The 16,015-nt window shown below is 39.6% G+C and overlaps 1 protein-coding gene across 2 annotated transcripts in view; it reads right to left on the bottom strand.

Annotated features, from left to right (window-relative positions):
- Znf277 (zinc finger protein 277) overlaps positions 1-16,015 on the bottom strand; it is a 111,671-nt gene that overhangs the window by 43,847 nt on the left and 51,809 nt on the right. For both annotated transcript variants that reach the window (XM_027419728.2, XM_027419729.2), the window contains 3 exons: positions 11,232-11,433; positions 5,778-5,866; positions 5,246-5,328 (listed from right to left, as the gene is read on the bottom strand). In XM_027419728.2, the coding sequence (XP_027275529.1) occupies positions 5,246-5,328; positions 5,778-5,866; positions 11,232-11,433 (374 nt within the window). The remainder of the gene's footprint in view (positions 1-5,245; positions 5,329-5,777; positions 5,867-11,231; positions 11,434-16,015) is intronic.

The raw sequence follows: 16,015 nt of genomic DNA, 5'->3' as shown, positions 1-16,015 counted from the left end.
CCTTCAGCACCTGATCCATCAAGAAAGGAGAACACACACACACACACACACACACACACACACACACACACACACACACACACACACACTGAGAGAGAGAGAGAGAGAGAGAGAGAGAGAGAGAGAGAGAGAGAGAGAGAGAGAGAGAGAGAGAGAGAGAGAGAAAATGAATTTTGGCTTTTCAAGACGGTCCTGGAACTCTCTCTGTAGACCAGGCTGGCCTTGAACTCGGAAATCTGCCTGCCTCTGCCTCCCAAATGCTGGAATTAAAGACATGTACCACTACACTAAACAACTAACTGTAATTGAAAAGCCAAATAAAATAGTGAGTGTCTTATTAGTCGAGGTCATCAATTGTGACAGGTGGCATCAGGGGAAATATTTGGAAAGTATGCATATAAACAATGCCACCAAGATAGTTATTAAGGCAGCGAGGTGGGGCTGCTGCTCTATGGTGATGAAGCAGAGTCCTGAAAGGATCCAGGATACCTGAGTAAAACTGAGACAAACAAGTAAGATTTTCACTTGCCCCACAAGGGCAGGGGCTGCTGCTGTTTTCATACTCTGCTATGAAATGATGCCTGGAAGAAGATAAATATGTGTTGGTTAAATGATCTAGATACAGTAGCTGGAAGAAAGGGAGAAAGGGTACTGGAAAATCAGCCTGAATACATATTTGGTAAAGAACACTGTAGAGACTGAAGAAGAAAATGGAGTGATGATGTTTAATTTTACTAATATGTCTGGAAGCAATCTTAGTTGGTGTGGAAGTGGGCTACAGACAAGGCAAAGAGAAAGTACAGGGCTGTAAGGAAGGATATGGTATTTACCTGCAACTCACAGGACTTGACAGGTAAGTGTGGTGGTGAAGAGACAAATGAGACAAAACAATTCTATACATTTCCAAACCGAGGACTAGAAGAACGATGGTTTAACTACTCAAGACAAGGATAAGCTCTGGTCCAGGGAAAGGCATATTAAACTTAAGATGCTGATGATACATCAACATAGAAATGTTTGATACAGGGAAACTTAGAGCCGAGTTTGGTGAGCAGGATGAATTGATGGCTATTTACTCTGCCTACTCTCCATTGGCACCACAGTCAGGCCTTCAGCATGGTGGAGGTGCACACACTGAATGGGGGTTGAGAACCATTTAATTATCAGAGGACAGCAACCCAGACAGATGGAGACAATAGTGAACAAAGATCAGGGGAAAAGCCTTTTAACAGGAAGCTAAGGGAGGTGTGTAGGCTATTCACATACTCTAGACCCTTTCCCAACTCTGTAGTTCCTTCAGAATACAGCTAAAACCAATGCCAAAGATGTGTCAAATAGAAATCAAACTCTTGCACACAGACATCTGGGAGCTTGCAAATCTCACAAATGGCAAGAAATCAAGGTGGGGAGAGGTTTCAAATAAAGTATAAAAAGATAAATTGTCCTAGCCTTAAATCTACTGCTGTGAATTTAACTCATTTAGAATCTATAAACCTGACATTACTCATATTCTCATGCTGAAACATGGAAAAACACCAACATGAATTTAGCAGCAGAGCAAGGACTATGGAAGGACATTTAAATACAGGATTAGTTCTTTTCTTGAAAGAGACCAGAAGGTGACATTGAATGGTGGTTACTGATGGGGGATGTCCTTCTCTATGCTGTGAATATACGTTTTCCCTATTGGTTGATGAATAAAGCTGTTTCGGCTAATGGACAGGCAGGATGTAGCAAGACAGCAAGTATATGCTGGGCTAACAGACTAGATGACTGGGAAGAGGAATGCAGAGAGTGAGTCACCAGGGAGATGCCATGTAGTCGTCACCCCCCAAGGTGTAACATGCTGGAGCATTCCGGGTAAGCCACAGCTTTGTGTCAATAGATAGTTTAATAGAAATGGGTTAATAATTAAGAGAGAGTTAGCCAATAAGGAGTCTGAGCCATTGGCCAAACAGTTTATAATTAATATCAGCCTCTGTGTGTTTATTTGGGACTAAATGGTTGCGGGACCAGGTTCTGTAGGTGGAACAGAAACTTCCATCTACAGGTTACTTAATGCTCAGGTGGCAAATGCAAGAGGGTTTAAGTTTGATACCAGGATGTAGTACAGAGCAAGACACCATCTTAATAATAAAAGTAAACAACAATTAATAAGCCAAACACACAATAGACAAACATACAAACAAACATGAATAGAGTTATTTTGAACTGAGAGCAAACCCTGAGATGGCATGAAAACTCGATGCTTTTCTTGGCGTTTTGAGTGAGAGAATAAACACTAAGAGACAATGTGCATACAGGCAGTAACCAATGTGGTTCATCACACGAACTCCACACTGGTGACTGTGGGTTCTTCTCATGGAGCTGAGCCAATACTGAGCTGAATTCACCCACACAGATTAGACTCCATGTCCCACAGGGCAAAGCAAACTGGTTGGCTTACAGTACATTTTCTGGAAACTAGACTGAAACTTTGACTAATAAAGGGGTATTTATTTGATAAAATATAACTGATTGCAATGTAAGAGAAAAGCAAGCACGCTGTGGCAGAGCGAGGAACTGACCCTGAGGGTATCGGTCTCTCAGGGATTTCTCCCTTCCTCCATGACAGGATTTCTCTGTGTAGCTCAGGCTGTCCTGAAAGTCACTATGTACACCATGCTGTCCTTGAACTCACAGAGATCATCCTGCCTCTGTCTCCCGAGCACTGGGATTAAAGGTGTGGGCCACCACCACGGGTTAAGGATGTTCTTATGGACCAAGGGCATAAATGCTATTGAGAATTCCAGTGTATGATGAAAACATGCCTTTATTTTTATTGTTTGAGCAATTATTTAGTATAATTTTTAAAAAGTATTAATTTTTCAGAAAAAAATAGTGTATTGTTATTTTGCTGAATGCTGTCTCATTTGACTGCTCTAGACTCCCCCCCCCAGAAATATGTGCTATTGACTGAAACATCTTTTTATATACAAGATGTATCTTTTATTCATTGTCAACTCTCTAAGCAGGACCAGTCATTCCAACTTGGAGCTTCCACATGATGGAGCAGGAAATGGGGTGACTGCAAATTTAACCTGTCTTCCTGCTTCTTGACCAATCCCTCTTACTTTGTACTGATGCTCTGGACATGACTCCCTTTGGATGGACACTGTAAACATTTGCATTTCCAATCTCCAATTTGAGACTGAATCTTCTATTTATGCAGTACTATCACACTATCACAGCATCCAAGACAGTGGTTCCCAAAGCCCAGAATAACAACAGTACAAGGCATGTGGGATGCTGAGCAGATGACCATGTCGGAAAGGCCTGGCTGATAGCAACAGCTCCATTTTTCATCTATTCTGTGAATCTGAGTAACTTCATCTTCCATCACCTCCTGCTGTCGGACCTGCTGAAAGGGTTGGCATCTGAATGGTGCTCAGGAGTTGTTAGCATCTTTCTGTATCTCCAAGTAGGTTTGCTCTTTCCTAGAATTTGATGGTTTTAAAACACCTTTTACACAGCTACCCTCACTATCTTCTTTTTATGACAGCAATAGGTAAGAAGTACACATAAATGGATCATCATGCAGCCAACTACAGCTTAGTACCATCTATCTTTATCACTTTGCCTCATGTTGCTCCCAGATGAGACAAGTCCAGTCATTCTGCTTCCCAGATACACCTTGAACCTTTAGATCCAAGTACATCTTTCTTGATGTCTATACAACTTGCCATCTATCTCCATCCTAATGCTTAAGACACTGTATTGTTACTGTTATTTTTGTTACTGGCTAACACTCTTCAAGTGTTTCCACATTCCAAGTATTATTCTAAGAGTATTACATGTATTGCTTCACTTAATCTTCAAAACTCTGTAAGCCATTCTATATTATCTGTCACTAAGAACATATTTGTGGATTCCTATCTGTATGCTCTTATGCATAATTATTGTATAAATCAGGGATTCTACACATGACAGCAGTTACATTCTTATTTGTATTTTTGTCCTTTTAAGGTGCTGACTTTCATCAAACCCATTACTCTTTCAGACTAAAGTAATGAAAAAGAGTTCATCTACATTTTGTGGATATTTTGGGAGCCTAAGTCTATCTGTAGACACTCACTAAGGGTTCTTTCCTAAGAGGGGGAACAATGGCCTAAGTGGCAGGGTTTGAATTTATATTTAGAAACATAAAAGCTTGATCATTCTTGACTAAGGCCACAGTAAGCAGAAAGAGAGAAAACTTACAGATATTAACAATTATGAAAGTCATTCAACAGGATGGTAAGTTAACCCTTGCTTGGCAAAGTACATAAGACACTGTTATAGGAGATGAAGGAAACTTAAGAAGTCCTGTTTTTTCCCTGGGGATACTGACCAAGAGAAGCATTTTTTTGCATACCAAAATCCAACAATGTCACTCTACTTTACTAGTAAAAATAACTTTTAGGAATGTTTACAAAATAAAGTATCCTTCAGGGGATTTTTCTCCAATGCTGTAACTAGGTATTATAGGATTTATTTTCATTCTAGGTTTCTTGAGAATGTAGCACAAATAATTAAATAATTAAATTTACAATCTCCTCAGAATGTATTTAATCAGATCTAAAGATAAAAGGAAGACTTATAAGAAATTACTAAAGGAACAGGAAGCCAATTGCAAATAACAGATCAAATCATAAATAGGAAATAGTATTTTTAAATAAAATTAACATTGTAAAATGCATGGCTAATGTACAAAGATGAAATTTTTATGCTTTTATGTGCTCTTATCTTTTTTTTAAACAATAAAGATGAGGAGGTTTTCATATTTGCTTGCTTAGGGATAAAACAAAATAAGAAAGGCTACTATGTCGACTGAGCCATGCACTTAATTCATAATAGAATAAAGGAAATGCTAGTACATTGCACATTCCAGTGAAAAGAAGAAGAAAATAAAAGGTTAACCAATTCAATTTGGATTAGCTGAGGGCACTTCTCCCTCACTGTTGAACCTGGGTGTGTGTCAAGCATCTAGGATTAGATGACGGTATACAGACTCTTTTATGTTGGGGATAACTCAGGAAACACAGTCAAGGGTCCTCTATGCATTCTTAATGGATACTTTAGCCTCAGTCAAGTGAATACGATTTTCTGTTTTAGGATGTATACGTATAGTCTCCTATTTTGTGTATGTTTGTGAAAAAAAAAGAGAATAACAAAAATGATTTTTGTTTGTATTTCTAACATGCTATTCATACTTTAAAATCCTTACCAGTCTCTGTTTTTGAAGCTCTTCTCTGAGGATTCTATCTTCTGGTAACACATCACATAACAAAAAATAGTTGTCCTGTTCTTCTGCAGAGAGATTAGGACAATAAGTGAGAAAACAGCATTTTTCTCGGAGTATTTACTTCTTTAAAAATGTGTGTGTATGAAGCAGTGGAGAAGGTTGAGTCAGTGCAGTGCTTGCTGTGCAGGAATGATGACCTTACGACTCATGTAAAAGCACAGGGTGGTGGATCCCTAATTATCACAACTGGCGGGCTACAGGCTCAGTCAAAGACTCTCCCTCAAAAAATAAGGTAAAGTGTAATAGATGGTAATGTTGGTTTGTGGATTATACTGTATGTGTATACCCCTTAGTATCCGGGACAGAGTTCTGATGTAGATTTATTCAAGTAAAGCAAAATAAGAACACCAGTTTAATTTCAGCTATCATGCAAGTGAGAGCAAATAGAATTTAAGAGAGTGAGAGTATTTGCGTGAGTTTTTAATTTATGTGGATAATTAAGACATGCACTTACCAAATGGAGCTGTGGAATTGATTCTTATCACACTGCAAAAATCTGTGATGGGCTGTTCAGTGAACCTTTTCCTCCAATATAAAATGTACCTAAGAAATGATATTTCAAAGGATGATGAGACTCAATATACAACTCTTAAAATGATAGGATCATACAAGAATGTCTAATTACCCTCACACTAAAAAGCAGATGCTAACTGGAACTGGTAGAGAATGAGTGAAAAGAAATGCAGTGTGGCATTGCAGATATATGAGATATGTATTTAATAAAATCAAACTGCCCTGCAAAGTCATGGAAATGATTAAACCATACAACCTTGAAATTTAAAATAAACAGGTGCATAAGACAGTTAAAATGAGTTTCTTTTGTTTGTTTGAGACAGGCTCTCATAGAGCCCAGAATAGCCTTGGACATGCTATGTTACTGAGACTAGCTTTGAGTTCCTGATCTTTGGGCCTTCACCTTCTAAATTCTAGGATTACAGGCAAGTGCTACCACACATGGTGAAGGTGAATTATCTTATTGAGAATGAAGTTTTCTACAATAACGTATAGTTTACACGTAAGAATTGGGGGTTAGGGCATTTTAGAGCACTGTATGTTCTTCCAGAGGATCTCACTTTGAGTCCCAGGACCGACATGGTGGCTTCACAAGTATCTGCAACTCCAGTCATGGGGATATGATGCTCTCTCCTGGCCTCTGCAGGGACCAGACAGGTTTGTGGTACACAGACACACATTCAGGTAAAACATCCATACATATAAAAATAAAAATAAATAAATCTAAGAAAGTGTCAGGATAAAATAGGCTATGGCATCCAAGGAGATGAAGAGAAGATTGAGTGGTCATCTTTAGCAAAGTGAGAAATCAGGATACAGTTAGCATCTGCACAATTAGACAGAGCATCTAAATGCCCACACTGTGCCTAAAATAAATGAAATGTGGCCTTTGGAAAAACAGCTGAGCTAACATTTCATATTTAATGAGCAGAGTTAGAAGTAGCATATGGGCTAAACTTAAAAGCAAATCAGAAGCCAGCCCTGTACATGTGCTGCATGACAAAGTAAAATGACATGATTCAACCACGCCACTCCTCCTTCAATGTATTTATTGTAACAAGATGAATTATAGTGCTCATAGACCAAAGGGCACCAACAGGAGAATGTAGTCTTCTTCACGAGGAAAAGGAAATGGGAAGGTTGACCCTATAGTTGACAGTTTATTGGAATACACAAATTATAAGTTACACCAAAGAACCAAAGCTTCATAAAAAAAATAGATGGAATTTAATGAAATAGTGGAAGAACATAGAAAGGGTAGGGATTTGGATATTTAAATGGCTTGATACAGCATCTAGCAGTGGTCTGCCAGAGTAGGCTCAAAGTCAATGCTGCAAGAATATGCGCAAGTCCTTGGAGACTTCTTCAGGGGTTCTCTAGCCAGCAACTACCCATATCTAGTTTCCTTTTACTCTTCTTTTAGCATATTTGTCAACATCATCATGTTCTGGAGACAGGATGAGTGGATTAGAAAAGAGTCTATTGAGAGAGACTTGAGAAAGAGAACCATGATGTGAGCTGGTAAACAAATAAACATGGACAACAAGGAAGACCAGGATACGCAGGAAAAGAAACCAATGAGTAGCAGTGAGACAGAACTGCATAGTTAGCTCTTGCTCCTCATATCCAGCTACCCTGGAAATCTTAGCGTGGAAGAGGAGAAGCATTCCTTACAGAATAGTTCTGACTATATCCACAGATCAGAAAATGACAATGGTAAGCTCTGGCTCAGTTAGAATTACAAAGACTGAATATATGGCCAACCGAGTAACTTCCATTTGCCTTAGGTGTGGAAGGGACAGTGCATCCCTCCAAGCAGATAATAAGGGAAATGTATTCACAAAAAGATAAAGCATTAGTTTCTTGGCCAGCTTTAGTACTTCCCATTCCTTGGTATTCTACACAGCTATCCCTGCTTTCTCTGTTAGTTAACTAGCTTGTCCTGGAAAAGAGGTAGTGGGAGAGAGGGAAAAAGGAAAGGTGAGAAGCTCAAGACTGGGCAGGTGGCTCACTCAGGAAAATACTGTCACACAGATTGAGCTTAGACATCTCCCACTGACACTAAAACTGTGCACCAGACAGAATCTGTAAACCTTGGTGCTAGAGGTGGTGGTGGGTACATGGACACACAGATCCCTGGCGCTTACTGACTAGCCAGTCTAGCTGAATCAATGAGCTCCATGTTCACTGCGAGACCCTATCTCAAAAGATGAGGTGGAGACCAATGGGCAGAGATGCTTCATGTTGACCACACCATGTGAATGCACACACTTGCACACACACAAGTACACACAGTAACACACAGACACAAAGACAGATACACATAAACTCTCTCACACACACACACAGGGAAGAGGCTGGGGAATGTTCTGCTTAGCCCATCTTCCATTGGAAAGTGGTGACATGGATAAAAGAACATGGCAGAGCCTGTGTTAGAGATGTTAAGAACAGGACAAGAATTCTTTATCCAACCCAAAATATAAAGATATTTGTGTTCATGAATACACAAATCCATACATGGCAGGACCGGTGCCTGAGAAAATGGACTTTTCCAGAGAGGACCACAAATCACCATACAACTTAAATGCATAAATGCACTCTCCATAGCACACTGTGGCACAGCATGCCAACACAACTTCAGTGGCTACATATATTTTAGCCCAAGCTTACATTTGAGTTTTTAACCAGAACTAAGGGGTATCCATTTATATGTTTTCTTGTGGTTATTACAGGTACTCAGAGAAATTGTATTCATTTGACAAACAGCTTAATGCCAGCAGATGGCCCCAGCCCCAATTAGAACATATTTTTCAGAGTTATATGACTATGTAGCACTTCATGTCTTCATTTTCCCTACCTTTCTATTCAAAGTTACAGCTATAGCTACTTAATATATAAAGGCTGTTATGAAATATGTGGTAAGAATTCTTTATTGAGATCACATTTGTGATAGCATTTCAACACTTTATTAAAAAGCCATAAAAATAAGTGGTAAGTCATCAGCAAATACTTTTGTTGAAAAGAATTTCAAATCCTATCCCATGGAACTTTTTCTCACATACTAGAAAATCTTTGTAGCAGCATCTCGCCTGCTCTGGCTTGCACTGTAGTTTGTACACACACTGATAAGGGTATGGAGGGTTGAAATATGGTTGTTATCCAAGAAGCAATGAATGAATGGAATGCAGAAAATTACAGTTAACATTTATCTTCTGGCACAATTTTATCTACCACAGAAAGCCAGAAAAGAGCTTACTCTGAATAACTGTGAAGTGGCCTCAAAGGGGAGATTTTCAGTTTTGTTTTATTTCCTTAGCCCTAGGAAGTTTTATACTTACTATGTTTCAATAAAGAATGTCAAGTATGTTTAATATGAAAATTTATTGCTTACTTATTATAACACACAAGGTAAGGCTGGGGTGGTGATGCATCTCTGTAATCCTAGCATTTAAAAGCCTGAGGAAGAGGAATGTGAGCTTGAGGTTAGCCTGGGCTACACAGAGAGCCTCTTGAAAAAAAAAAAAAAAGAAAAACAAAGCAAACCTATCCCATTTCTTTTGTTTAAAATCTTTATGACTGGTGCGTAGAAGATTTGCTCTGAGAGGAGTGAATCCATCTGTGTCAAGCAAAGCTCTTCAGTGTTGTCACTGCCCCAGTCCTCTAGTTCCCTTTCTGAAGGTTGGAGTGAGTCACCCCATGGTGAGAAGACTAACTTAACTGATCACAGCTAATTACTGTCCCATTAAATGGTATGAGGTTATTCACACAAGGCTGGGTCATTAAAAATGTTCTTTAAGGAAACAAGAGTTTACTCAGAAGCATTCTTGGTTATTCCAAATTAATCTCCCTTTTACTTCCTGAGAGTGAAAATTTTATTTAATTAGGGGGGCATGTGGCAAGAAAGAACTAAAATTCTACATTTAAATTATATGGTAAGTCTACATTTTAGAAAGCACTTACATTTGATATGTATCTTTTTCTTTAGTTAAAAAGCATGCATTTTACTGTTTACCTACACTTAGTGAGTGATTGTTCTCAAAATTTACTTATTGATTCCTAAGCCCTGACAGCCAGTTAAGTAACTTGTTCTGCCCATATATAGGCCATAAGATTAAAGCCAAAATGAGATTAATAAGTATAAATACTGTCACTTTATTATACATAGACTCAAAAGAGGAAAGACAAATTTTGATCTAAACATTCCTCAGATTTTAAGGACAGGAAGAGAAACAAAGTCTTAACACTTCTCAGTTGCCACTGATGGATGGTTTGTTTCCCTGCAGTTCACAAGGAGTAATTTTTGATTATATGATATAGGAGCAAACAAGTCACTTTATAACAAAGACAAGCTGAGTAAAATAGACACACCATTTAGTAGTCCTGTCATAGTTACTTGGAGAAGAAGAGAGCTGGAAGATGTCTAGCTTGAGAAGTGTCTTAAATGAACAGACTTGAAGAAATCTTGAAAAAAAAGTATTACATTTAGCAAAGCTCCCATCAAAGTCTAGTAAAAACTAACCACACATGGTGGATATAGGATCCATGTGTACACAGCAGGCATGCTGCATATATTCTGTGTTGGCAGCTGGGAAGGACCACAGAAACGAGAACAGCTGGATTATCCCACAGGGATGCTGGCTATTCCAATGTAAACAAACTGACTTTCTAAAAATCTAGATAAAGTGGAAACTTGAATGAGATTTATAAATAAATGATAATTAGCTTTCAGACTAGTATACAGACCTACTGAAAACTGAAGCTATGCTACAAGACTGCAATTTCATCACTAATCAAAAGACAAATAAATTTTGGCTTTCAGATATCAGATACGCTGCATGTCACAGGCAGGTACTATTCCCACTTGACACACATTAACCTGATTGCTCCACGCCACAAGGCTAAGAGGTTCCCAGGCTGAATTCCAGCCCAGTCTTGCCTGCTTCCATAGTCTTCTCTACTCCTAATAACACTGCCTGCTGCTTTAGAAGACCCACCGCAAGAATGAGGTTTCTTGGCAATGGCATGGGTGGTTTGAGAGACAGTCTGCATTGATATTAGAATGTTGAGGCTACTTGCTACTTTCCAATGAAATGGAACCTTTCCATAGTCTCCAAATGTTATGCTCTTGGTAATTACCCAAGTAAACAACTACTATGAGGTCTCCTCAGTAGAAAAATATAAAATATGTTTTAATTAATCATGATTTACATGCTCCTCAATAAAAGATTGAAATTGAAAAACAAAACAAAACAAAAAACAAACAAACAAAAAAAACCTAAGGAAATCCCCTGAGCATGATCTTCCATATCCGTGTAGAGATTACTTCCTGTGTAGAATAGACCATCCTTCAATCAAGAACAAACTAAATTCCTTTATAGATAAAACCAAAATTTACCTTTGGAAATCTGCAACCAGCTTCACATCAGCTATGACAATCTTATGCTCAATAATCATGTGCTTCAAAAGTTTGTCTTGTTCAGCCACGGGAAAATGTTCCTCACAGAAAAGACAAGGCACAGATGGAGGCCCTTCTGAAGCGGTGGAGCCACCTGGACTTTCTGGCAGGGAAAGCGGCTCCAGGATACAATCTTTACTGTCTGGGAGAGGCACAAAAGAAGAAGAAAGAAAAGTGAAACCAACCCTGGCTCTTTACATGGATGATTTCTCATGTCCCGCATGGAAAGGAGTCTGAAGGCATTTTACATATTTCAAAAAAAAAAAAAAATCAACCTCCCCCCCAAAAAAACAAAACAAAACAGAAAACATAGCACCAGGGAGAATCTTGCTGTCATTTTAAACACAGCTACAGCCATACTGCAAGAGAACTTGGAGCGGTGCTCTTTGCTTGAATGAGGGAAACCCATTTGTTGAAGTCGATGTTGAAGTGTTTTCTTCTTGGGCCATGGCCAGAGGCTACAATTCAGAGTACTAGCAAGTGGAAACAACGACAGCTGGGTTGGGGTCCTAAGTGATCTTAGTTAAGCCATCACACAGGTCATGTCAGGCTCTTTCTGATATATCTGAAAACTTTCTCATTTCTAATCACATGCCATGTACAAAGAACACATTCCTACACTGGCTGGAAACAGCATTTAATAAGTGACCAAGGTAGCAATCTTGTTATGTCTGTCATTTGCTCATTACACAGTCATGCATCACCAGTAAGGCTTTCATGAGCCAAGTGTTAGACACTCAGTATATCCACAGTAAACATTTTCCTCGCCCGAATGTTTCCTTTTTCTTACACCACTCACAGTGTCTTCAAGAGCTTTAGTGTCGCTATGTCTCTGATTTCAGGGCTTCAAAATAAGGCGGCTGCGCCAGGAACTCTCTTGAGTCTGCCAGGGTGGAACCCTGGGCTTACCGTCTTATTTCAGGTCTTAAGCAGGCAGTAACTGGGAACGGAAACTAGGGTCCAGCCTTTGCATTTGCTGAAGGAAAGAAACTTTCTTCAGAGAGAGACAAATGCCAGGTCTAGTGCTGCAGATGAACTCTGGAATTAGGTTAATACCAATATTTTCTTGTTACATTTTATTTATTATTTTTACTCTCACTTTGTCATTTAAGCATTCTTACTTAAGCAATATTAACTCAGTCACTCGTACACCATTGAGCATGGGCTAAGAATCAGCTAAGTCACATAGATGGAAGCATTCATCCACCACTTAGTATCTATTACTGCAGGTCAATACTTTTGTGTGGTATTGCATGGTATGAGTCTTCTCAAGAGGTCGCACAGTTTGCTAGAAGGTACAGATAAGTTAAAAGGATAAACGAGAAAGTGATAGAGGACATTCAGGGAAAGCCCAAAGCAAGATGGCTCAGGCAGGTCAGCACTGCAGCATGGATGAAGGCTCACAAGGCCCACGCCCAGCTAAGGGACTGCTGGTGGGGGGTACAAGTCAGTTTTCTTCAGGGTGTGGCTGATGGTAGAATGTCTCATGCTTTATTAGGACAGCACTAATGGGACTTAGTGGGTTACTAGAAAAAAAAACAAACAAACAAAGAGGAAGAGGACACAAATTCGAAAGGCACCTTGGGAGTAGTTCTGAGTGGGGAGTGGAAGAGAAGAGTTTAGGATGAATATGATCAAAATATATCGCATACTTGTATGGAATTGTCAAAGTGTAAAAGGTCCTTAATTAAGAAACAGCTATCTGAAGTAAAGGTAATGTTAGTAAACATCACTAGACAGATACATAACAATGAGCCCTGGGTGACACTCTTCTTCCAAAATCTGATTGGAGTATTTGCCAATTCCTTTGCCTGACCAGAGTAAACAGCAACCATCACCACCATCGGGAGCAAAATGGGAATTTCCCACTGGTAAATCACCAGCATTGTGCTGAGGCATTTCCTCAATCCTAACATGTCATTTGCTAAAGTTATAATCCCATCTTCCACATGAGGGAATGGAGACAGGAAAAGCTAAGAGTAATGTTTTATGAACGCAGTTCAGCCTGAACTCAAATACATTAGTTAGCTCCCAGTATCCATAGGCATTTTCCAACTTGAATTCTTCTTGAACACCTACACCCAGTGCTGTTTTGAATGTGTACGTATTTAGAGCCACTTTGAATTTCTGTGCATTCCCCGAGTGTCCTGATGCTACCTCTCCTGGCAGTTTTTGTACCATGTTCAGTATCTCAGATTTTCTTCAGTGATTGTTCTTATTTTCCCCCAGATTTCCTGTAAACTCTGTTTTTCTGTGGTTCCTTTATATGGCTAATGCCCGGCTTTCCTTTTCCTCAAATTATTCCTGAGTGAACAGACACAACCAGAATTACCTGTCATGGCAAAGGAATTGACTGAAATCATGGCTGTGAAAATTTTATGTCTGAGGAACCTGCATTTTAGGAATTACTGAATATGGGAACTGGAGTTATATATTTCAGAAAAAATTGATTCGACAGAACCTTTAAATATGATTCTTTTCCTCTCTCTGGCTCTCTAGTCACTTAGTGCTTTGCTAACATAGTAACAGCATTGTCATCTGGAATAATTCATTTACCTACTTGTCTGCTCTTTGCCCCTTTGTATGGTTGATGCTGGGAGTCCTAGACATCAAACAGATCTAAAATCCATATGACTAACACCGTCAGTGGGTGGAACTTCTGGTCAAATGTTACAGACTTTACCCATAAGCATTAACTCCATCAATCCTCACGATAACTCTAATAAAGGGCTTCCATTGAGCCTATCTTATAAATGATGGAACTGACAGGCGATTTGAGCTAGTGCTGTTAGCTGTTCCCTGGTAGAGAGGATCGAGCCCCTCACTCTGGCTGGAACACACCATCTTTTTATGTGATACGACAGAGTAAAGAGCTTTCCTTAGACGAGACAGAGCCACATCCATACCTCATCATTAATCTATTACTCTAGAGGTCTATTTTTTAAAAATATCTTTAACATTCTAATAAATGGAGTTAATATTACATTTTCTTACATGCCATTTCACTTTGTTCATATTCATCCTCCTTCCACACCCTGCCCAAGCCCCCATCGCACTTTGATGTTGTAAACTGGGAAGAGTAAGTTGGGAAGAGGCAAGTCTCAAGATGGGGAGACTAAGTTGGAATAGTCCAGATTCCTGAGTCTGAGAGCTTGTGGAACAGCAACATTAGCAGTGGATAGAACCTGACAGTTCTTCTTCACTGCCTGGCCACTGAGAGTGAAGGAAAAAGAGAAGAGGAAGAGAAAGGGAGTATACCACCCTCTTTGTGGAGTGTACTGGCTAGCTTTATTCAATTCAGCTAGAGTCATCAGAGAGGAGGGAGCTCAATTGAGAAACGATCGCCTCAAGATCCATCTGTAAGGCATTTTCTTAAACAGTGATCGATGAGGGAGGGCCCAGTGCATTGTGGGTGGGGCCACCCCTGGGCTGCTGGTCCTGGGTTCTATAATAGAGGAGGCTGAGCAAGTCATGAAAGAGCAAGCCAGTAAGCAGGACCCCTCCATGGCCTCTGCATCAGCTCCTTCGTCCAGGTCCTGCCCTGTTTGAGTTCCTGTCTTAGCTTCCTTCACAATGATGGAATACAATGAGGAAGTGTAAGCCTAATAAAACCCTTTCCTCCCCAGCTTGCTTTTGGTCATAGGGTTTCACTGCAGCAACGGAAACCCTAACTAAGACAAGGAGCCTGTATAAAACAGGAGTTCCAGTCAACAACTTTGGATTCCAACACAAAGAGAGTGCTTGTTAGGGTAGAGTGGGTAGTACAATATCAGAAGTTACATGTTCCCTTAAGGTTGGTAGACATGAAACAGAAACTGGTACTCTACTTGATGGATTTGAACTGTCCTGTTAGTAAGTCTGCTCTCCAAGGTTCCCCTCTGGGCTTGGCCTACTCCATCTCTTCATGTATCACTGCTGTAATCAATTATTCACACATGTATCTATCTGTACTACTACGTTAGTCTGTGAACTCAAGGTCAAGGGCTTATTTTTGTATGTCTTGTGTAGACTACAGTGGCTGGAACAAAGCTGGTATTTGACAAATGTTTGTTAAATGAAGACATGAAAGAATGAACAACAGGCCAGAGGTCCTTTGAACTAGAGTTCTAATGTTAAGTTTCTAGGAAAGTCCCATTTTAGGAAACACCTGTGCCTGTCTTTAGTGGAATTTTTCCTGCCTGGAATTAAGGGTAGACCAGCTGTATTTACAGCTTGATCTTTATTTAGTGCTGGGGCCTTGGCATTAAAGGCACAATGACATCTAGTAATGGTTAAAAATTGAAATGAATTCTAAGCTAGAAATGCACATTAGCCAGTGAAAAAGTTATAACTTATCTGTTTTTATTTTGTCTTTTTGTGGAGACAGGGTCTCCTTAGCTAGCTCAGGTTGACCTCAACTCCTTGCCTAGCCTTGATATGTTACATGTTATTGAAACTGAACTTGTAAATATTTTCCATGGAAGGAAGGGTACTTCACAGAAAAGAACAAGTGGCATTTGGAATGCATAGTAAATTCACCACTCCATAAAGGAAGTTTATATGGAATAGACCTGGGCCCTGACTATAGGCTTCAGTTTAGAGCAAATGGCTCTAACTGAGTGAGTGGTATCTCCTGGAGATGTCTTTTTCTTTTTGGTGCCGGGACTCAAATGTTACAGACATTTTTAACTGCCCATTTCAAGTTCGGAGTTTACAAGGAGGAAGAACAGTTTTAGTGAGTTGAA

Source organism: Cricetulus griseus, chromosome 5, assembly GCF_003668045.3.
Source record: "Cricetulus griseus strain 17A/GY chromosome 5, alternate assembly CriGri-PICRH-1.0, whole genome shotgun sequence".
Taxonomy (NCBI): Eukaryota; Metazoa; Chordata; class Mammalia; order Rodentia; family Cricetidae; genus Cricetulus; species Cricetulus griseus.
Note: the sequence above shows the minus strand (reverse complement) of the source record. Positions and strands in the feature narration are given on the sequence as shown.